Source organism: Cavia porcellus, unplaced genomic scaffold (assembly GCF_034190915.1).
Source record: "Cavia porcellus strain 051 isolate PalLab524CR breed Dunkin Hartley unplaced genomic scaffold, mCavPor4.1 scaffold_2, whole genome shotgun sequence".
NCBI classification, from domain to species: Eukaryota; Metazoa; Chordata; class Mammalia; order Rodentia; family Caviidae; genus Cavia; species Cavia porcellus.
Genome location: NW_026947485.1, coordinates 75,466,275 through 75,489,269, shown reverse-complemented (window position 1 = coordinate 75,489,269; position 22,995 = coordinate 75,466,275). Strand labels below are relative to the sequence as shown.

Below are 22,995 nucleotides of genomic sequence, written 5' to 3'. Positions count from 1 at the left end.
GGCAGGGCAAGGGCTGGGGCGGGGTGCCCCTGTGCGGAAGTGGGGTCTCCATCACCACTGGCTTGGGTAACAAGAGGAGTGCAGTTGACATAGTGGAAAGGATTATTGGGGATCAACCAGTGTAAGGAAAGACCAGTGCCAGAGAGGTAGAGACAACCCTGGAGTCGTGGGGAGTGACATACAAAATTTTATTATTATTATTATTATTTTATTTCTCGTGTGCACAAAAAGAAAAGAAAAAAGAAAACGAACCGACGCGCTGAAAGTGGCTACGGTGACCAAGGGCATCAGGCCGCAGGGCTGGGCCGGCGGGGCCAGGGCCTGAGCCTCGGCACCCTTTGCGCGTGCCGCGGGTCCCTCCTCCCCCACTTCAAATACAAAGGCTCGAAAGGCAGAGAAATCCGGGAGAGGACTCCACACCTTTTCGGATTTGCTCAAGGACTTTTATTTATTATTATTATTTTCACTTTGACTTTGTTTCTGTTATTTCGAGTCGTCACGATCCACGGGTGAGGAGACATGCAGGGCGCATCGCCGCTACCGAGGGCAACTACGGGGCGGGGGCGCGGCTCCCGGCGGCCGGGCCGGGCAGCCAGGCGCGGGGCTCAGGGAGAGGGGTGCGGGGAGCAGAGCGAAACCGCGGAATTACAGAGGAAGGGCCAACGGAACGGGCGGGCGGGGTCCACGGGACCACGTTCGTCATTTTGCATAGAGATTTCTTTCTTAATTTTTTGTAACGTAAAAAACGCCCCTGCCCGCGATCTTGCTGTGCTTGAAGTGGGGTGCAGCTGAGTCCCCTCCCGCAAGCCGCGACTCTCCGGCTCCGCGCGGGCGCACCCCTGGCGGGCTCCAGCGCAGCCCTCCGCGGTTCGCTCAGTCCCCGCCGGGCGGGCGCCGGGGAGCGGGGCGGGCGCGGGGGAGCCGGAGGGCAGGACGCTGAGGTAGGGCGCAGCGGGGTCCCTGCCTGCGGACGGTGGCCGCGTCCCTGTGCCCCCTGCGGCCCCGCGGCGCAGCCCCGCGCCCGGCCGCGCTGATTGTGTGTCACAGAGGCGCCCCGCGGGGCGGCGCAGCCGGGCCTGAGGGTGGCGCCTTCGGTCCCATCGGTCCCGCCGGCCGGGCGCGGGGCGCGGGGTCCGGGCGGGGGCGCTCCTCGGCGGCGGTCACACGGGGACGATGTGCAGGCCGAAGCCGTCGGCCTGGAGCCGGACGTGGTCCGCGCGGTGACTAGTGGCGGTCATAGGCAGCGGCAGCAGCGGCAGGGGCGGAGCCCCGGGGGGCGGCACTATAATAATAAGGGGAACCTGGAAGTTAACACAGGAGAAGAATGGGCTGGGTGAGAGGACAAAGGAGAACCAAGGAGGAGAGACAGCCGGCCGCGCCCTCCCCAGCGGGTCCAGCGGGTCGGGCCGGGGTCGGGCGCGTGGGGAGGAGACCGCGGGCACGAGTAGGAGCGATGGGGCCCGGGCCGGGAGTCCCCTCGGGGGTCCGCGGGCGGCCGGGGACAGGGGAGAGTGTGCGTCCTTAGGAGCAGCCGAGCCTCTGCGGCGCGCGAGCCAGCCCGTCCCTGGGCCCGGAGGCCAGGCCGCCCTGGGCCGCGCGGGGACTCACTTAGTAAGGCGGGGTTGCTGAATCTCCAGGCCTCGTTGTAGGCGGTGTACTGGGGGTGGCTGTACGGGTTGCCGGAGAACTCGCTGCCTGCGGAGGGCGGGGTGGCGTCAGCTTGTGCGCTGGGCTGCACGCTCCACGCCGTCCGCAACTGAGGCAAATGCCACCGCCTGGCTGCCACCAGCTGGGCAGAGGTCGAGCGGCGCGCGGGTCCGCTCAGAGGCGGGAAGGCTGGGGGCGCCACGTCTGTCTCGCACTCGAAGGGATGGTCGGGGATGGCTCGCGCGCCTGGCTCCGGAGCAACGCCCTTTGGCCCTCCGGGAAGGGTTCATTCTGGTCCGAGGGCATCTACCCCTGATCATTCGGGCTTTTGTGGTGGACACTGTGGTTTTAGTAGCCATCGCCACACAGGGTGGGACCAGGAAAGGTAGCCCAAAAAGGCCACCCTTGAGACATTTTGTCCCAGAAACCCCAAGAACAGCGTCATCGCGCGGTGCCAATGCGAGGTGTGGGATGCGCTGCCTCTCACCGGAGTTCAGACGCGTGGGCCACGCTGCAGGGGAGGGCATGCAGAAAGCAAAGGGACCTACTGACTGCGCGCGCGTCCGGTCCCAGAGGGGAGCCCCTGGGCCTGGAGCGATTGGTAGCGTTCTCCCCACCTCCTGCAGAAAGTCCAGGCCTCCAGGTTTCCCCTCGCCCTTTCTCCTGTGTGGTGACCCCAGACTGTTTACAGTGATCCCTAACCGCGGGTTAAGTAGAGGAGAAGGGCCCCTCTCTGAGAGGGAGCTGAGTGGGGGTGGGGGATGCAGCCACTGGAAAGCCTGTTTATTGACGAGGAGGGAAAGCATGCGTGCAGCAGGATAATGAGCTTCTGAGCTCAACTGTGACCAAGAGGAACTGAGCTATCTCCTTCCCCATCGCTAATGAAACAAGTGTAATTTCCTCATCAGCACTAGATTCTGTTTAACGACTCCCCCCGTGCCATCATGAGCTCTCTGCAGTTTCCCTCATCCCCACCTCCCTGCAAACTCCCCACACCCACCTCCCCATTTTCCCTGTCCCCCAAGACCTCCTCCAGCCTCCACCTGCTAGATGCTGCACCCTTCCCCCAAGAGTCTGCCCTTCAACAATGTTTCTACTTCCCCAAGTCGGGGCAGAACTCCTTCCATTCACACCTCCCATTTCTTTCTGCCCCCTTTCCTAACACCCTGCCCCACTCCCAGCACCCTAAGCTCTGTTTACTCAGAGCTGTCTTTGGGTAGGGGCAGCCAATCAGCCTTGTCTCCCACTACCAATGACAGTTGAACTTCAGGGACAGAGCACACAAGACCATCTCTAGAGGCACTGGGGTTGTAGGCTGGGTTGATTCTTACCCTGTTTAAGACAAAATTTTTGGGGTTTCTGCAGCTATTTTTTGGGTCTCTGGCTTCAAGTCCTGCTCCCAGTCTGAGAGAGGGCTAAGACAGTGTATTCCAGCCTCAGGCAGCAGCCTCTGCTTCTCTGATTTGAACAACACAGATACCACACCTCCCTGGCAAGGGCCCTAGAAGAGCAGCAAGGGCCTAGGTCCTTGGGAGCAATATGGGGATGCTCTAGCTCAGCTCTCTGAAGTCAACCTCTCTGGCCCCTGCCATAGCTTGTCCCTGTTCTCTAAGGGACTTGCTCCCTCCTCTCTCTGAACTGGGTTGGTCCTCCACACTGGTCTTCCCTGTGGTTGGTGTGGCCCGGGGTGGCTTTGTTTGACTGAATAACATGGCCCTGGAAATGGTTCTTGGCTCCAAGTTTCCATGGAAACAAGGGCAGGCTCTTCTAAGTGGAGTCAGCTGGCTGGAGCTGGCTGGAGCAGAGGATGGGCTGAGCCAGTACTCCTGGGGTGTGGGCGCTGGGGAGGGGCCACGATGTAAAGTGAAGGGCACTTCTGCAAGCTTCCTGTCTGAGTTGTTCATGAGGGAGGATGAGGGGCCATTGCAGCCTCTAGGCAATGAGAAGAACCAATGGACAGGGAGTTTGCAGGGAGCTGGTCTGGGTCCTCCACTCCATTCCCAACTACAGAGCACTCAAGCACACCCACTGTACCATCTCAGGCAGTAGCAGCTTTGTTACCTACCAGGAACCATGCCTGCCAGGGTGGAAGTGGGGTAGCTTCCCTGGCCAGTAGGGGGCACATGAGGGGGGTAACCAGGCAGAGTGGTGCTGGCCATGTCACGACCTGGAAAAACACAAAGGGGAAGGAGTGAGGGCTGGAAGACAAAGGCTCAGCTATGCTCACACCAGGACACTCCTGGAGCAGAAGGAGCTCAGTGCTCCTGGACAAGCAGGACTGGAAGTGCCTATGGCTGGGTCCCCCGCATGTTGCCCAGATACCTATGTCTACATCAGCTGTGTGTGTACAGCGAAGTTCTGTGCACTTCTTTGTGTCTGAGTATCTGTGTGTCCTGCCCTAGTCTGTGTCTCTGCATTGCAAACCCAGATGGAAGGGGGCAGAGCTGACCTGATTTTACTACTCCTTTGCAAGGTATTCTGCTATGGTCTCTCCTGTAGCCAAATGGACCTCTTCTTGTCTTGCTAACCTCCCCACTCCCTGACACCTTATCTTGCCTTCAGGCTTACCATCACTCCAGGGACTGATGAGGATGCCCTATCTTCTCTGAGGGAAGCTGCAGGTACTGGGCCTGGCAGGTGTGCGGGGCCAGTGAGCTATTTTGCAGTTAATGTTTATGGCATTTAAATGGCAAAAAACCATTCCTGAAGTGAATCAGGAGCTTTGAGCCAACAATGCAAGTGGATCAGATCAAGTTCCAGTAAGCAGACTCCACCCTCCTGCTTCTAGCAGCTGCTGGAATTCTGGAGTGTGGGAGGCAGGGCCTTCCTCGATAGTGTCCTTCCTGCAGAAGGCACAGTGAGTAGAACTGGGGAGGTGCCTCTCATGTGCAGACACTCCCCGGTCCTCAGCTGACCAACTGGCTTCCCTTCCCTTCCTGCTCCCTCCATGGCTGTGGAGGGGACAGCATCTCCCTTTGCAATGTTTAAGCAGGCTGCATCTTTTAGTGACAATATTTGCTCTTTCCCCTCTCCTGCACTTGCACATGGCAGACTACTCCATCCTGCCGGGGGCCTGTGGGTCCCCTGCAGATCCTCCTCAGCCTAGTCAGCTGCTGGCCACCGCACCACTCCTCTCATGCCTCTTCCAGCCCTGAAGACAGTGTGTGGCTGGAGGAAGTCAAACAACTCTCCACACCCTCCCAGTTTGCTTCTCCTCAGCCAGGCCCTGCTCATCATCGCTATGACTGTTGGACTGCCCTCTCCAACACTCTTCCCTTGTCGGTGACCTCACCTCCTGCCTTCCTGAAATGTATGGTTTTCTCATCCCTACTGTGACACATTGGAATGATTCATCCTTCTCCAAGTGTACAACACAGCTACAGCAGAGGCCTTTGCGTCTTCAGCTGCCTGCTGAACATTCTCATTAGCTGTTCCACTGTACCTCAAACCTAATCAAATCAAGGCAGATTCATTTCTACCTGCTCATTTCTACTAGGTCTTTGAAGACTAAAAGACCAATAACCTTGGGAATCTTGACAGTGCCCCCCATAGGAAGCTCGCCATCAGTGTTGTTGATTTTGTAGCCAAGTCTTCTACATCTGCCTGGTTTCCATTTCCTTTATCACCTTCATAACTCAGCATCCAGGTACCTAACCTTGGCTCACCTCAAGGACTTTCCTTTTCTTTTCCCTTTTGTCCATCCAGATGTGACTGCTTGGGTAGTTCTTGGCTCTTATTGCACTATTTCCCTTCAAAAATCATCACTGACTTTCCAGAGACTGTAGTCTGAATCAAACCTCTACAGGCTTTCAGAACTCTCCATTCAACTTTTTCAGCTCTGATTCTTACCCTGCCTGGTTTCACTGACCCTTTAATCTGTGTGTCCTAAACGCCCTGTGCTTCACTGTAACCTTTCCCTCTTCTTCCAGCTCAAGCCTCAAGATTGCTACTGTCCTACTTATTAGGAAACTTCCTTTTAATTTTTCTATATAGCATCTGAGCTCATGTACCATGCCAGTGTAGTGCATAATCAGCCCTGCTGTTCACATCATGGTTTGTTTCTTTGTAGGCAACCCAAGGGCAGGACCTGTCTTTGGCTCTATCCTGCATAGATGAGAACATGGTATATATTCAGTGAACACTTGTTGATTAATTCTCTGTCTCTCCATTGCACTTACAGCCAATTCCTACAGGGTTATAATTGTTTTTTAATTGTTTCATAAATGTTGATCTCTCACTAAAAGGTAAAACTGGGATGGCATGTAAATCAAGCTGCTTTTTCTTTGACACCAATTTAAACTATACAGTATTTTATGAATTTTTATAGGCAGGCAAAAGATCTACAGTGAAAGACTGTGTTGTCACTTAGCTTTAACATGCAGCAAAATGATTTTCCTCTATACCTGTCCAAAGTAGCTAGAAATTTTACATTCCCTAAAACTCAGCAACAAAGTAGGACAGCCAAACAAAAGATCACTTCTGACTATGAGATCGAAGAACCTGTCTTTGATTTTTTTTTGTCAGTTCTTCTGTTGACAATAAAAAGTGCACATTTTCTGATGATCTCTCAGTGTGGTGGACCCAAAGTGGGCAATGACAACATTTTGGGTTTTTGTGAGATGCAGCTGTCACTGTGTTGCTCAGGCTAGCTTCAAATGCCTAGGTCAAGTGAGCCTCCTGCCTCAGCCTTCTGAGTAGCTGGGACTGCAGGGAAGCACTACATGGTTCTTTCGATTCCTAAGGAGATCAATAGTTTGACACTTATGGTCTAAAAATGCCCAGCACAGGAGAGTTAGGGAAGATGTGGAGGTTTTGAACCTGCCAAGTTTCTCCTGACTTTGTGGTCTTAATCATAAAACAGGAAAAGGAATGTGACTTTTTCTTACAAACAAATTTAAATGCATCTGAGTTCTGGGTTTTAGAGGCATAGCTCCCATAAGTCTTTTCATAAAGAGTCCCTCAAACTTCAGTCTTTTCACACAATTGCCCCCCTATTTCAGGAAAGAGAAAACAAGCTAGGCACCTAGAAAATTGTCTATAGCTAATCTGGCAACCCTCCTCTTGTGGTCTATTCCCACTGAAGGAACCTTCTGTCTTGTAAAATGGTATGGCCAGCTTCCAGCAGGTAGAAACCTTTACATGCTGAAAGTCATCCCCTGAACTGTTGGTTGGAAGACACGTTTCCAATTTCTATTTTTAAAAACAAACTGATTCTGGAAAGCACTGTGTACCAATTTTTTAAAATTTGTGGGAGAAGAGCCCATGCTGAGGAAGAAGCATTTGAACTTGTTGGGTTTGGTACACAGCTATGCATAGTTCTGTTACATCAGTGTCATTATAGAGATGACCTGTCCAGGACCCTTGAGCAGACACAGGTATAAGCCACTGCGCACAGAACACGCTCCATGGCTTCATTAGTACACAGGGGCTACCTGGAGAGCAGGGGAAATTGACCAAACCCTTGCCAGAGCCATATATCCTGCTGCAATGCCACTGTCAATAATGGAAAACACATACTGCAGGAAGTTTTCAGATTATTAAGATCATCACACCATTTGCCCAGCAGCATTCTCTGAGCGAGCCTCCTTCTATGAGAGAATATGAATGGGCAGTGGGACTTGTGCAAGGAACAGTCAGCAGGGAAGTGGGCACTGAAGTACTACAGACAGACAGACAGACAGACAAGAGTGGACTCTCAAACTGCAGCAGCCACCTCTCTTACACAAATGAGCCAAAGCACAGAAACGGCAGAAAACAGCTACATGGCAGAACGTGTCCCTTATAAAACAGGTGCCAGCCGACAGAAGACGGCAAGCAGTAAAGTACTGGCTTTGCTCTCTGACAAGGCCAGGAACATGAAAACAGCACCAGGAATCACAAATGGCTAAAAACCCTTGTTATAGCGAGAGGATGGGCACTTCCTGTGCCTGCTTGCTTGCTAAGGTTACAAAGCTTTTAAAGACAGCAGTGCCTTCCAATCTAAAGACATTAGATTTCTTCAACTAATGTCCTGTTTTAAAAGTGAGGAAGTGAAGCCTCGGAGAGGCACAATGATGGTCCCGTGGTTACAGGACCAGCACATGATGGAGCCGGAGTCCGAAGCCGTGTCTATACCACACTGCTGTTAGCGAGAGCATGGACCAGACACTCCACAAAAGAGCCCAAGAAAAGGCAAAGGAGCCAGCTGACTGGCAAAATCACACACCGTCACACTGCTGCGAAGCTGAGCCCAAAAGAGGACACAAAAACTAAACTGACACGGGAGGTCGGTAGTAAAACTCCATGGTGTGGAATATTAATCTCCTTTGAGAGTTCACTAAAGAAAGTACTTCAAGAAAAAGTAGTAGTTGAGAGCTTAAAGTACTCAGAAGTGTTGGAAGCACTGTACTTGAGAGGATGTCTTCTCAGTTCAGCTGCTGAAGTCCCTGAAGATTCTAAAGCCAATTTCTGCAGCAATCACTACATCTGAATCAGACAGTGCACTTTTGTCAGACATTCCTTAGCAAATGGGCCAGAGCAAATCAACTGTTTTGGAGAATCTAAGTACAGAGAAAAGTAAAGTGAGACACTTTCTTAAGAAATTAGAAAATTGGGGCTGGGGATTTAGCTCAGTGGCATAAGTGCCTGCCATGCAAGCAGGCAGTCATGAGTTCGATCCCTGGTACCGGTAAAAAGGAAAAAGACAAAAAAAAAAAAAAAAAAAAAAAAAAAAGAAATTAGAAAATTTAAGCCATTAGATAATTTGCTACTTTAATCATCAGGCGTGTGACCGCAGGGCAGAGTTATATTTCTCTGTTCACCTTGTTGACACCTACTATGTACTAAGCACTGTCATATTTTATTCCTTTGTCTTGTTTTGTGGGGGGAGTACCGGGGATCAAACTCATGACCTGATGCTTGCTAGGCAGGCGCTTATGCGGCTGAGCTAAATCCACAGCCTCTCCCATTATTTTATATGTATTAACCCTTACATCAACTTCAGTGATGTAGACCTGTTTTTAATCCCTGTCTCAGACATAAGAAACTGAAATTCCAATGAGCTAAGTATAGTCAAGATTTCAGTGATTAGATGGCAGCACCTGAATACAGAACACACAGTACAGTTGGGAATGATTTTGGAATGATGTTCTCAAATACCACACAGCTAGAAAAAATGTTATTTGGTTCAGGTGTGTAACCTGGGATCATGTTAAGCTATTCGTTCCTGTAGAGGAGCATCTTGTGGCCACTGCTTCTCACATTTCAGCTTCCTTTTCTTTTCTTTTTTTTTTTTTTTTGGTCTTTTTCCTATTTATCGGTACCAGGGATCGAACTCATGACTGCCTGCTTGCAAGGCAGGCGCTTTATGCCGCTGAGCTAAATCCCTAGCCCCCTCAGCTTCTTTTTCTACATCGGGGTTTTCATTTGATCCCATAGGACTACAAAGATAGGGGTCCATAGGAATCCAGACATGAAATGTTATAGACCCTATAAAAGCATATCTTTCTGGGTAGATGGCACATGGCTTCTGTTATTTTTAAAAGCATTCATGACTCAAAAATTAATAAAATGTGCTTATAAAAAACCAAGAGGTCTATTTTTTGGCAAAAGACATTGGTTTGTCTGCAACTACTTGAATAATATCAATAAACAAGGCCATACAGAAAGCAGCAAAACATGGACCAGGGATGCAGCTCAGGGGTAGAGCACTTGCCCTGCATGCACAAGTTCACCCCGGGACTTCAAAAAGCAAAAGCAACAAAGCAGCAAAATGTGAAGTACAGCAGGGAGGCCTAGCTCAAGTTCAGGGAGATGTTGGCATTCAGAAGACCAAAGAAATAACAGAAAGGAAGCTGCCCAAGAAGCAGAAACCGCTGCGAGTGATGGCCTCAGCAATAAGACTTACCAGACACAGACTTATACAGCAAAATTTATACTCAAAGACTTTAGAGATACATTTTCTTGGCATATTTCTCTGAAAATGAGCACTTTTGCTACCCATTTGACACTGTGGAGGACCCTAAGGCCAGAAAACATAACTCTTGTTTTACTATCTTGTCCTCAAGTTTTGTCTGCTTCTTATAAGGTGGTAGAAATGAAGACATTAGATTTCTTCAAGGTTGGCAATCTGCGCTTGCAATTGACACAAGCATATATAACACAGGAATATAATTATTAAATTTGGTAATTTCTGCCTAAATGTACTCTATATTTGCATTAATATACCAGTTACTATTCCATTATGACCCATCCCAGTTATGCACAATAGAGTAACAATCTTTGAATCTTTGCATCAAAGGAGTGGGAGAGAGTTTTTACACGTTCTATTTTGTTTATCTTTCTCGGGTTTCTGAGTTCCCCGGGGCTTTGTCCTCTGGGGCATAGGTGCCTGTGTGAGGAAACGTCGGCCCTGGTGCTGACTTGGGTGGATGCATAGCTGGGGACTTGCTTGCTCCAGGCTCCAGCAGAGGGGGCTGTGCCCACAGTGAAGGGTAGCTGCTCTAGCTGATTGTGCCACCCATTGACAGCAGGACCTATGGTCCCTGGGGTGTGGGATGCTTCCTACATTTGCACAGGCTCAGTAAAATCTCCTTGACAGCCAAACAGCTGGTCACAACCTGTCATGTTGTCCCCACCCCTTCCTCCCTAGCATGTGACCCTCATCAAGTTGAGAGCCTGCCAGCCCAGGGCCCCAAAGAAAGTGGACAACAGATAGAGTGGTGCTTCTGGATCCCAAGGCAAGACTAGATGAGAACTGTGTTTTCAGGGTGAAAAGGCGCCTGGTTCCTTCATTTATGGAGGATGAGACTGAGGCTTAGTGAGGAGAGAAGAAATCTCCAGCATTCACCTCAGCTCGCTCTCAGATGGCGCTTTCTCGGGCTCCATCAGCAAGTTGCAAAGGCAGAGCAGAGCTAAAGGCAGGTGCTGGTACCAGAGGCTAGGACCAGGCTCAGCAGGGGCTCAGTGCATGCTGAGACCCTCATGCTGGGTGGGCAGAGGTTAAGCCTGTTTGCACAGTCTCCTGATACTCCAGGTCTCCCAGTTCCTCTCCGGCTTTATTTTGTTTTCTGAGAGCACTGAATTGTCAGCTCTAATCCTTCTGAAAGCGCAGCGTTTTTCAGGCTCTCTGTGTAAGTGAAACCCTAATCCCAAGGAAAACGGGCACTTAAGCTGCTGGAGCATTAGGCTGCTCTCAGAGCTGCTGCAGGATATCCTCCCACCCCACCTGCCAGCCCAGCCGCCACTCGGAGGAGAGGGGGTGATTCCAGGCTCCAGGCAAGCAAAGTCCTTGCAGAAGTGACAGTGGTGGCAGAGCTGCCACCCAAAGCTCAGGGTTACAAAAGCACTAGCCCATTTGCCCCCCGAGACTAGGCTGAGGGTGGGGTGGGGGTGGAGGACAGAGCTCTGATCTTCCAGAGGAAGCATGAGGGGATTTGCTTGTCACCTTGAGGGTAGATCTAGAATAACAGGTTTTCAGGTCTTACCTAGATGGCTTTAAAGCTCCTGACACATTTTCAAGCTGTTAGCTCTCGTATATACCTGTAAGAGTCATTTGGACGCCACTATGGAGAACTTTTGGTTATTCAGAAAAGACCGAGTAGACAGACGCGGCTTCCTTAGTCCACCTTTTCCTCATAGAAAGTGCCAAGTAATGCAGGAAACAAGCGCAGTGTTGAGGGGTCCCCATTTTGGAGAGTTCCACTCTGGTTACTCTAAGCAGCTTGATGCATCTATGACAGCCAAGCAGCAGCCAACCCTTTCCAACTGGCCGGTCGTGACAACAGTGCCCAGTGAGCTCACTGGGACAAGCTTTGTTTTAGCCTCAGATGTCTACTGTAGATGACTGCAATAAACATTGTTGACGATTAGAAAATACTTTCGTTCAGATTTGGACTGGCCTCTGTTCCTGGCCCCTAAATGGATTAGGGAGACCATATTTGGAGGAGCAAGTACAGCTAGCTGGCATGCTCTGCCTCTCGGGTGTCACCAATGGTGCAGAGATGAAGGGAAGAAAAGGCAGAAAGGCTCATGGCCCTGTCCAATTGGCATTTGCTTAGAAGACGGAAGAACTACGTCTCTGCTAAGGCGCCCCAAGCCCCTCATACCTTCTGTCCTCCTTAGTGTCATCTGCCCATGTGCCCTGGGGATGGCAGCCTGCCCTGCTAACATGGCCACTTGGCATTGACCTGGCCCCGAGTGGGGAATGGGCGTCTGGAGAGGCAGCTTTCTTTGTGCTCCAAAGTTGGCTTCTCTGAGTCCTAGTGTGGGTAAATGCCTCTTCGCTTTTACCCTTCCCTTCCAAAGGAGGACAGGGAAAAGGAGGGGACCGCAGCCTGGGCAGTGAGTCCCTAGTCTTCAGGCCTGGGCACCCGCATATCTGTCACTGTCTCATTGCTATGGAAATGCCCCCATAATTAAATCAGGGTGCGTTCAGGGACCAGAAGTCCTTGGGGGATGTAGTGGAGGCCTCAGGATGTCTCCAGGAGGGAGTCCCTTCTTTGGGGGCCTTTTCAGTTTAAAGGCAGGGTCCAGGCTCATGGGTGTGGAGAAGCCATCAAGCAGGTTGGCCCCTGCTAGAACTCCCCAACTGGTGGTCACATGCTCTGACTGCTCCTTTCAGGCTGGAGAAGAATTCTGATGTCTGAACCCTAAATTCCTCCAGCTAATCAGAGGCTTTGCTCTGACAGACAAGCCCAGGAGACTTCAGCCTCCTTCAGAAACACTTCTTGGCCTTTATTGCCCTCTCCTCCCCCAGAGGCGAGCCACAGGCTAAGTGTTTTATGGAGGGAAGTGTGATTGCATGGGAAGGGGCTGTTAACTACAGGAAAGAGGCGGACCCTGGAGGTCGCAGGACTCCCTGAGGGGGAGGAGGTTTCCCAGGGTCTATGCTCTGTTTGTCTGCTTAAAGGCCACTCTGCTGCTTGCCATAGAGATGGGGAAGGAGTCCAAGGTGCTGAGAGGTGGCACCTCTTTTCCAAGCAGAGCCTACACTGCTCTCCTCACCTCTAGAGGCCAGCCCTCTGCTCAGCCTTCTGGCCTCTGTCAGACCTGATCCAGGAGAGGACCAGCACCTCCTGTCTCAGACACTTCCCCTTGGGCAGCATCCACAGCCTCTCTGGGCCCTATCAGAGCTTCCTCCAAAGCTGCAGGCTCTAAGCATTAGGCAAGCCTCTCCCAACCACTTAGACAAAAGCATTTGCTAGCATGGGGAGGCACTCACATGCTCTCTGTCCCAAGCTCACCAACATTCAAGTATTTTCCCAAAGAAAAGGAAAGATTCTTTGCTAGGATTCAGCAGTCTGTGAGCTCAGATATGCCTGGAACAAGCTCTGCTTTCTGAGCTGCCCGAGGCTGAGCTCTCCCAGGGGCTCTAGCCTCCAAAACAATAAGCTAAAGGTGTGGACTTCTTTCTCTCCCTTTTTATTTCTATTGGCCCACAATTTGCTGAGCAGTGGTGGGGAAGGGGCCCCCGGAATCTGCATCTGTGATAAAGGTGAAACTGTTACTTCTCTGTGATCTGTTTGGAATATCAAACAGGTTTAGTTTATAGCTGCTTTTACATTATTCGGTGATCTCCAGCTTTACATATTGCTTCTGCTAACTCTTCTTCATGATAGTTCCTATTCCCACGGTGGGTAGCCTTTAAAGATGGCTTCCCCTGCCCTGGGGAGTTCTTCGTGTCCTGGGTTACTGTAGGCCGTCTCCACAGACAGGTTTGCTGTTATTGGGGGTGTCCGAGTGGGTTACTATCTCGGTGAGTTGCTATGTAAATTCTCGGCTTAGGGTTCCTATGACACACTCCTGCTATGAATTCAGACTCTGGATCAGGCTGGGGTCCGGGCTCTGTGTCTCTTTTGCTCTCTGGGCCGGTGGCATGAGCACATGTACTTCTCTTCTCTGGACAAGGCTGACTCTGGCTTGATGCAAGACAGCACTGGCTCTAGCTTCCTGCCTCTCTGGAGTCAGGCTGCATCTTGGGTCTGGTGTTTCTCACATCTTGCTGGGGCCCTGACTATGGCTTTGTTTCTAGCATGAGAAAGGGAGGTTTGGGCTGCAGTAACAACTTCTGCAGTTCTGTTTTGCCCAGCTACTTGAGCTGCACTTAGCCTGCCTTGTATCTGACACCAACTTCTGCCCCCACTACAGCTCCTCATGAAAAGAAGGTGCCCTCGCAACACTGGCCAGTGCCCACTAGAGGCCAGCGATGCCCGCTGTGTGCCCTGCTCCAGGACAGGTGTGTTCTAGGCTTCTAAAGAAAGCGTGGGCTGCAAAATCCCTGACTTCCTTCAGTCCTGTCTTGACCCATCTGGCCTCTGGCTAGGGGCCTGCCCGCTCCTTACACTGGCCTTCCCCAAGCCAAAGAACTCTCTAGAGACCTCGGAGCATCTTCAGTGACTTTGGAGATCCTGCAGCTCACTCTCACTTTCTCCACCCAGATCAGCAATCCCCCTGGGGTCTCTGCAGGTTCCCCTATTGCTCCAACCTGGCCAGGCCCAGGGAGGTAGGGGGCAAGTTGCAGGAGCCGTGGGAGGAGAGGCTGCTGCTTCTACCTTTGATGGGCAATTTAAGAATGAAAACTCCAGCACACAATTTTAGCCAGAGTTCACACTGCCCAGGCTGTGATCAGGGCCCTGGAGCTGCTGAGGGGTTGGTGTGGTCCCCTGGAGAGGTAAGGTGTGATGAGAGGCAGCTGCAGAAGCCAACCTAGGGACACCTGGGGCCAGAGTGCCCCGGCCGTTCTCCGTCTGCCAGGTCCCTTTCTCCTTATCACTGAAGGAGGGACTCGGCTTAGTTCCAGACCAGCAGCCTAGAGCAGTGGGCTGGAGAGAAGAGATGCCATCCAGCCGGAGCAGCCCAGCGGCGGAAGGGAGAGCGGGTGATAAATTTAAATAACCAGCTTGACTTGGCAGCTTGCTGAGTTGTGATGCAGTGAAATTAAAATCTCGGCAGAACCTGCAAACACCACCAAGAAAAATCGGTGTCTCGCTTTGGTTCCACACTAGAAGGGGGCGTGGAGAGCTCGGGGGCTGAGCGGCAGCCTCTGGCAGCACCTTGAGTGCAACGTGATCAGCTGCATCCTGGCCCACAGGGCCCCACTCCCCTCTCTACACAGTGGTCTCTCAGTCTTGACCTTGTGGAACGGCTGCATCAAGTGGCTGGTGAAGTTTGAAATCGGCCTCCAGAGCCAGGAGGTGGCAGGAATATCAATAAGGCCTGATTGTGCAGGTGGGGTGAGGGCCATCCCAGCAGCTTCCCGAGGACCCACCTGAAACTGTTGTGGCCTCCACTGCGCATCCTTAGGGAGGAGGATGGACTGGATGCAGGCCACCCAGGGGTGAAAAGAGCTTTGGGAATGTGTGGCCACCTGAGCCACGATGCTGCCCAGGGTGACCTTGCCATCCTGTCAGTCTCACTCCCACCTGCCCACAGTCACCTACCTACCAGGAAAGACCTCCCTTTCCTTTCTCTGCCAAAGCTCTTGATATTCTCCAATGAAGTGAGCTGCTAAAGCACATTGGGGGATTTCTACAAACATAACCAAAGTCTCTCCAGCCTGAAACCCAGTTCTCACAGACACCAACGCTGTTCTAGAAGAACTTGCCCAAAGCCCACCCTGTCTGGCTGGCCTTGCGGTCTTGGTGCCACAGAGTCCCACTCAAGGCTGCAGGCTAGAGTCCTCTCTCAGTGGCCTACGGAGACTCCACGCAGCATCCGAGTCTCACCTTGACAGTACTGCCAGCAAATTTGGTTTGTCCCCATAATAAACATGTCATGAATCATTCATCTTTAATAGATTATGCAAATTAGGAGGACATAAAATCAACAAAGATCAATAGCTGCAGCAGTTTAATTGCCAGAAAAACATTTTAAGAGTGAGCATAATCTGCAGCCTTTCCTTGGGTAATGGCACTATTAATCCAGACATTAGTTCTTGGCCTAACTGAGGGAAAACTGTTCCTTACCCCTGTGCCACCCCTCCCCCACGCTTCCCCACACTCCTCTCTTTTTGGTAATTTCCAGTTTCTGAGCGAGTTTCCCCGTCATTACCACTGGTGAACAGCTCCGAATGTTAATGGTTCTGCTTTTGTTACTCCTCGCTTGATTGAAATGTCGCATACAGATTGAGATGTTAGTGCTAACTTGCCACCTGGGAATGTCAAGCTGGGTCTGAAATGAACTTTTCTCACACTTGGATCCAGATGGATCAGCCGGAGATGTTCCCAGGCTGAGCTGGGACCGTTCCAGGGCCATGGGGGGGAGGTGGGTGGGGGTTGCCCAAGGTGGAGGCACTTTTCACAGCAGCCCTCACATGCACTGTGGCAGACGCCCTCACCCAGGGGTTCATATCACTACTCCCAGGATGTCCTTGTCTTGTAATCATGGGCCAAGCACCAGGAGTACTGTGGACCTGGAGCTCCTGTGAGCTCTTTTACTGGGTCCCCGGGCAGGCACCTTAGGAGTGACCACTGCGCCTCTCCACAGATGAGGAGACAGGAGGCCTGGCCTGGTCCAACAGCTCCCAAGCTGCTGCAGAGGGATCCTGCCCAGGGCCAGCAGATCTAGGCTGTATCCCAGGCAGAGTCATCACTCCCCACAGCCCATAGCACTTTCGGAACTTAACTGCAGGGTTCCTGCCCAAGGCTGGGCCCTACTGTCTGCCACCACCCTCCTCGGGAGGACCTGGAGAAGCTGGCCCGGGGATCCCTTCACCCCCAGGAGGCTCACGCTTACTCCAAGGCCACTGCAGCCTGGGCCACACTCAGCCCTGTCTTGTGCAGCACCTGCCTGCTTTGCCACTGGCTGTGCTGCTGACTGCCTGGGGTCCTGTTGCCAGCTCCCCAGGCTGCCTCAGCATCCCCTCATCCCTTCTCAGTCACCCTGACTCTCCAGAAACAATGGCACATTTCCTTCAGCGTCCCTGGAATAATCAGGTGAATTTTAATAACACCTCCATGTGTGTCTCTCCTGCCTGGGTGCTTTCCTGGTCCAGAAACCCGCTGCAGTACCAGGCACCTTCTACAGTTTGCAGCCCTGCAATCTGGAGCTCTGTTCACAGAACTCACTGCATAGCGACTCCAGCTGCCCCCACAGGGCTTGACCCATGGGAGCTGCTGGGCATCAGGAGCTGCTGTGTTTGACCCCAGCCAACCTTGGGCCAACCTTGGGCCCAGAGACTTCCAGCCACAAGAGAAGGCTGAAGCCACTCTGACTGCAGAGAGCTGGGTGGCAGGCCCTCAAGTACAAAGTCACAGTCCTCTGTGCTGCCAAAAGTGACAGGAAAGGGGCTCCCCAGGAAAGAGCCTTGGGGATGCGGGCTCTGGAGGTTATACACGTGCCTACTGACCTACTTGCCCTCTGCATTCTTTGGCCTATGTTGTAACTAATGGCTCAGAAGTCTTGGGCACCTTGGGGGAGGTAAGTGAAAAGGCAGAGGCCAAGCAGGAGGACAGGCAGCCAGAAGCAGCTTCCTAGGGTCCATCTTTCCAGGCTGACACCCAAGTCCCCTGCCCAGTATTTTCTTCCCATGTCTGCACACATCTGTTCAGAAAGTACCCTGGTTTTTAGAGGCACACTCTCAATCTCTCTCTCTCTCTCTCTCTCTCCCTCTCTCTCTCTCTCTGCAGATATCATGGCAGGCAGGGCACCCACTTGTCACAGTGGGCCCCAGATGGCACAGCTGAGGTGCCCTAACAGACAGCAGTGATCCCACCCTCCTGGAAGCCCCTTACCAGTCACGACGGGGTACGTCTGTGTGCCTGACACGTTGCTGCCCAGCTCAGGATTTGTGGATGCAGACAGACCCGACTTGACTTCATCGAGCCCAGGGGTCAGTGTTGGGAGGGAGTACTCGTTCCCCTGTGAGGCCAGAGAAAAGAGACAGCCCTCTATTGATGTGTGCACAGAGAAAGGGCTTGGTGTGCAGATGGAGAGGAGGAACAGGGCTCCCCCAGATGGGGCAGAAGGGGGAGATTGGGAGGGAAAGCTGCACAGAGATGGGGCAGACCTGACACGGTGAGGCAGGGGTGCCGTTTACACAGGGTGGCCGTTTTCCCAGGCCTTTCATTGGTAGCACCTCCTGCCTAAGCAGCTCCAGGGGAGCCTAGCACTGGATGCCTTTTGGTGACAGGTGCTGGATGTGCAGGTGTCCCTGGGACAGGAGCTTGGGAAGATGGACCACCTCAGGAGGGCAGAGGCAGTAGCGGGGGAAGGGGCTGAGAGGCCTCCAGCCTGGCATGGCTGGGTTGGCTGATAGGGTGTGGGTGCCCCTTCTTAAAAAACAAACAAAGACAGCCCCACGGGCCCCTTGCTCTCTGCCTGTGCACTGGGGTATGAAATTGGGGAGGGGGAGAGTCCACATGCCCAACAGAAGGGTGGGAGGGGGCCAGTCATTGACTCTGAAAGGGTGTCCTGCCCGGAACACTCGGGTAATTGCCTTTTTATTGCAGCTACTGCCAAGCCAGACCCCGGAGCTGGGCCGGCCAGGAGCCGCACAAAGCAGGAAAAGTTGCTCTGATTAATATTACCTTAAATTAAAACTGATTTTCTGCTCTTTCGGGTCTGTTTTTTTCCCTTCCGCTTCCTGGCCCCCCCAGAGGACCCCTCCCCTCCCTGGCTGGATGGGATTGCCTCGTCATTTCCAATTCCTTCTCGTATTGATCTTCCTGTAGAAATCAGTTTTGTAATTAGCTGCAAATTAGGCCTTCTACTGGGGGTGAAGCTGCCCCCTGATTTATCACCAGAGTAATTCGCTGTGATCGGAGAGAAATTAAAATGAACTCAATTAGGCTTCGGATTTGCTTTATGGGCCCTGCTCCGAGTTTCAGGGGGAAAAATGACTGTGCTGGTGTTTAATAGTCTAATGAAAGTAAATAAAGGTTATTCATTGTAATACAGCCGGGGACTCGGGAGGGTGCATGGAGCCGCCCGCCTCGGCCAGCTCCTCCTTTGTTGGTTTATGGCTCAGGGCACCTTAAAAAGACTTTTGATTTTTGTTTTATGAAGACAAACAGCTTATAGGATAAAAGGACGGGCGGGGAGCAAGGCCAGTGGCTGGGAGATGCTGGAGTCTCAGAGTGGCACTGAGTGGCTTGGAGCCCCAGGGGCCTTGCTGGGGTTCGTGTGCAAGTGCTGTGGGCTGCGGCCTGACCGAGACCCCAAGCCCTCGAGGGATGGTGGTGTGCTTAGGGGAGGCACGTGGGGGACGCCCTCTGGGTGAGTGGGAGCAGGTCCTGGAAGTGCACGCATCCTGGCCTGGCCTGGCCTCCCTGGGGAACACCCACCCTGCCAGATGCAAGGGGTGGGGGCGGAAAAGGCTATGGGTGCTGGGGTGGAGCCGTTGGAAGGAGAGGAGCTGGAGACGGTCCTGCTCCAGGGCTGTGGGAGGCCTGGGTGTTGGGAGGCGCTACTAGCCTGCATAGGGGCATACGCACCACTGGGTGGAGGAGCAGGAGGTGGCATGGGCAGCCTGTGATGAGGCTGAGTGGGGGATGCCGCAGACTCGCACAGACTTTCTACAGGACCAGCGAATAGAGAAGGGACGTGGCATGAGGACACTAGGTTGCAGAGTAATGGTGAGAAGGGACCTGATAGAGCCTTTGTTCACAGCCTTCATTCTACGGATAAGAACCAGGTTCTGCGCGCTCTCTTCAGCACAATTTCTTTGAAATAAAACTCCAAGAACCTGCTGTTCAGGTAAACTTTTGGCACTTAGCTCATTGTAGATTGGAGTTCTAGTTGGCTATGTTGCTTTGGTGTTTAAATTTGAATTTCCTTAATATATACAAGGATGGATTTGGGTTATATTGGAATAGACATTGATTTTATCTATTTACCAATAAACTCATCTCTTCAAAAAAAAGAATGAATGAAAGAAAGAAAATAAAAAGAAAGAAAGGCTGTGGAAGGCTTGCCCCAGAACTCACTGCTAACTCCCGTTATCATGGTGCTTTCTTCTCACTGTAGGCCAGTGGCCCTCAGTAATCACGCGTACAGTGCCACACAACACCCGCAAGAGCCTGCGCCCTGCAGACATCCACTGAGTCTTCATGGCAGACCTCATCTCCTCCTCCCCTACTTCGGCGAGCCGGAGGCTATGCCCTCACCTGTTCGGACTTGATGTGCTCTGATGCCTGGAAGACATCAGGGTAAGACGGCCGCTCAAAGACCCGATCCAAAGCTTCTAGCTGCTGCTGGGTGAAGGTGTCAGCTCTCAAGTGCTTCCGCAAACTGTCCACACCACTCTGGGAGTCTCCGTTGGGGACTGAGCCCTCGGACACATCTGGGGAATACATGGACGCCTGGACATTAGCAGAGGAATGGGAGAATGAATGAAGTAGATGGGGACCTGGCTCTGGCCCTGCCCAAACCTCTTCCTCCAGCTGCAGGCTGCCTCAGAGAGCTGGCCAGGAAGTCAGAGCCCTGCAGGACTGAGGGAGGGAAGAAAGGAGCACAGCCGGGGTGCAGGAAGGCCTGGAAGAGGTGGAGCCAGAGGGACTCCCTGGGGCTGCCTCCTAGGGAGCTGTCTCCCAGCTGCCTGTGGCTCCAGGATAGGTGAGCACTGACCGGGAGCTGGGGTCTCAGGTGGCATTACGGAGCTTGTGGAGAAATGAACTTGGCTCTGAGATGAGTTCAGTTCCACTGAGTCCATGGGTTGAAAAATCAAGTCTCCAAGGGCTGAGTGTAACATGGGGCTGGGTGGGATGATTAGCTGTGACCTGAGGAGAGGCCTCTGAGAGCAAGACTGGGGCTCTCAGAGGCGTCACGTGGGCTGGGGATCATCCATGTGGGCACATTGTGGGGTGCCCCTCTCCTGAAGGTCTCTGGCTTGGCCTTCATCCTGAACCCGCCTCTCTGTCCCCTGATGCTGCTGCGGGTTTCCATGAGAGGCTGAGCCCTGCCCTGGGAAGGACAGGTCTGCTGGTGCCCTGCTAGTGCCCACTCCCTTGGGGCCACAGCCCATCCTGTCCCCAGGTCAGGCTCTGCCCTGCATCCTTCCATGGCATTATCCCTGTTCCCATCTCAAAGTCTCTCAGCATGAGGGCCCCTGGAGAGTAAGAGGGCAAAGAGCCCGGTGCTGCCTCTCCCTCAGCCTTACCCCGCAGCTCTTCCAGCCCCAGCCCCAGCTCATCACCTTGGCTTAGGACCAGCTGAGGGGTTGTGGGCTTGGGGCCAGCCCATGCTGTAGGCCTGGTGTTCCTCTGGGGCTGTTATATATATCAGTTTATAGGTGATTATATGATATGATATAATCAATATTGCATTATATACAGTAACACCATACGGTATCATTTGGGAGACTGTAGAAAATATTACATATTGATTAACCTCATCCTGCAGCCATCCACCCTCTTTGGGCCTCCTGGAAGGCACCCAGGGCTCTGCTTTCCTGAAGGGACCCTGTTTCTTCTCCACACTCTGCTCTACAGGGGACAGCAAGGGCTGGGACAAGCAAGTGTGCATGGGCAGGATCCAGTCTAAGAGGTGAGGGGTAGTGCGATGGTCTGGTGTTCCAGTGGACACAGAGCCTGGTTGCTGTGTTTTTCAGCATAAGGTTCTGGAATATTTTTCAGTCTTAGTGGGTGGAGGCATCCCATCATGTGAGATCCCTGGGTGGGACTGGGGTGTGGCACACTTTTTCCTTTCATGTGAGTTTTCTCTGGACTTGTGCATGCTTGCATGACAGAGTGGGCCTTTCCCTTTCTGCAAGGACCTCTGTGGCTACGCAGAAGCAGGGCCCGAGTCCCATAGCTTCCTGTGACTGCTGGTCTCTCCAGGGAGTGTGCACCTTGATTTCATAAAGCCACTCCCAGTGGTTCTCTACATGTGCTGCTGTGGAGCCCTCTCCTCCTGCAACTCCCACCTCTTAGGGAAGCCCTATTACTAGGGCCGAGGGAGGCATCCATGGTCTTTGTTTGTGGCTGCTGACTGTCACCAAGTGGGCTCTGGGAGAGAATGTCCATGTATCTCAGACCAATATTAACACATGATTTTTGTGGATGTTTGCATGTGTAAGTGTGGCAGGCTCCTGTCACACCTCTCTTCAGTATAGATTTGTGTTTATGCCTGTATATGGTTTGGTTCACCCTGTGCATGCATGTGCATGCATGTGTATGTGTATGTGCATATGTGTGTGTGTGTGTGTGTGTGTGTGTGTGTGTGTGTGTGCATGTGTGTATGTAGAGACTGAACTGAAGCTTTGTCCTCAGGTCACTGGCTGGAGGAGTCTCTTTGCCTTCATTTATTCAGAGGCCCTTCAGATCTTGACAAATCTGTCACTCTAAATTTGCGAGAGATTATGGTGCTCTCTCTCTAGCCTGCAGAGAGGTGATATATGATATCTGCTGCCCCTATTGATTGCCTGATCTGGTGGCAGAGGCCGGCGAAATGAACTTGAAATGAACATCATGCCTCAACTCATTGTGCGTATAATACACTACTTAATCCCACATTTTTCAGCCGCTATGGAATTCAATTGATCAATCATGTTCCACTGATAGTACTGTTTTAGGGGTTATTGCTGCTCCCTCCACTCACTGACCTTTTTATTTATTTATTTTTTTTGTCTTCCCTGCCCTGGTGGGGAGACAGGTTACAGAGGCACCATGGAGAGAAGGGGGAGGGCGGGAGGAAGCCTGTTACTGGAGGCAGCCTGTTACTGGCCAAGGGAGGTGGAGACTGGGGGAGAGGACAAGGAAGACAGGGTGGGTAGCAAGAAGGCCAGTGGAGCAGGACAACAAAGTGGATGGCAGGAGCAGGCATGGCCTCCAGGGTGGGAGGAGGCCCGAGGAGGGGAAGGAGGGCTATGGGTCACAGTCCTGTCTCCATAGGTGTCGAAGCAGCACAACGCGGGCTATGTGTGCTGGGTGAGGCACAGTACTACTGCAGGGGCTGGGAGCGCACTCCTTCTGGTCCCCCACTGCAGGTCTCAGGGCCATCCATACCTGTCTCTCTCCAGAGGAGGGGTCGTGAGGGAGAGGGCAGAGAGTGGGGAGGAGCGGAGGGTGGCAGAGGTCGGGGTGGGCAGTAGCCAGGAGAAGCTTCTGGAAGGAGGAAGCCAAGGAGCACGGGAAGGGCAAAGGTGGAGAGAAGAAGCCAGGCCCTGGACAGGACGAGGACACTTGGCATGGGATGGAGCCAGCTGGCAGCTCTGTCACTGATGCCTGGACATCCAGCTGTGAAGGGCAGCAGGGTTGGTTGGAGAGGGCTGAGAAGGTACAGAGGAGAACAGAGTAGCAAAGAAAGAGGGAAGAGAGCACAGAAAGAAAGCAGGTAACTGCGGACAGTGCTGGCCCCAGAGTAATGAGAGGTACTCAAGCCAGTGCTCCCAGAGGCAGAGCCCAAGGCCACAGCAAGGGAGACGAAGAGACC

General features: G+C 52.6%; 1 protein-coding gene across 1 annotated transcript in view; it reads right to left on the bottom strand.

The window, feature by feature from the left end:
- Positions 1-421: 421 nt before the first annotated feature.
- Positions 422-22,995, bottom strand: part of Pax2 (paired box 2) — a gene marked incomplete at its 5' end in the record, with an annotated part of 66,856 nt that continues 44,282 nt past the window's right edge. The window contains 5 exons of the mRNA XM_063235990.1: positions 422-1,282; positions 1,609-1,695; positions 3,713-3,814; positions 17,358-17,484; positions 19,731-19,906. Coding sequence (XP_063092060.1) covers positions 1,161-1,282; positions 1,609-1,695; positions 3,713-3,814; positions 17,358-17,484; positions 19,731-19,906 — 614 coding nt within the window. The remainder of the gene's footprint in view (positions 1,283-1,608; positions 1,696-3,712; positions 3,815-17,357; positions 17,485-19,730; positions 19,907-22,995) is intronic.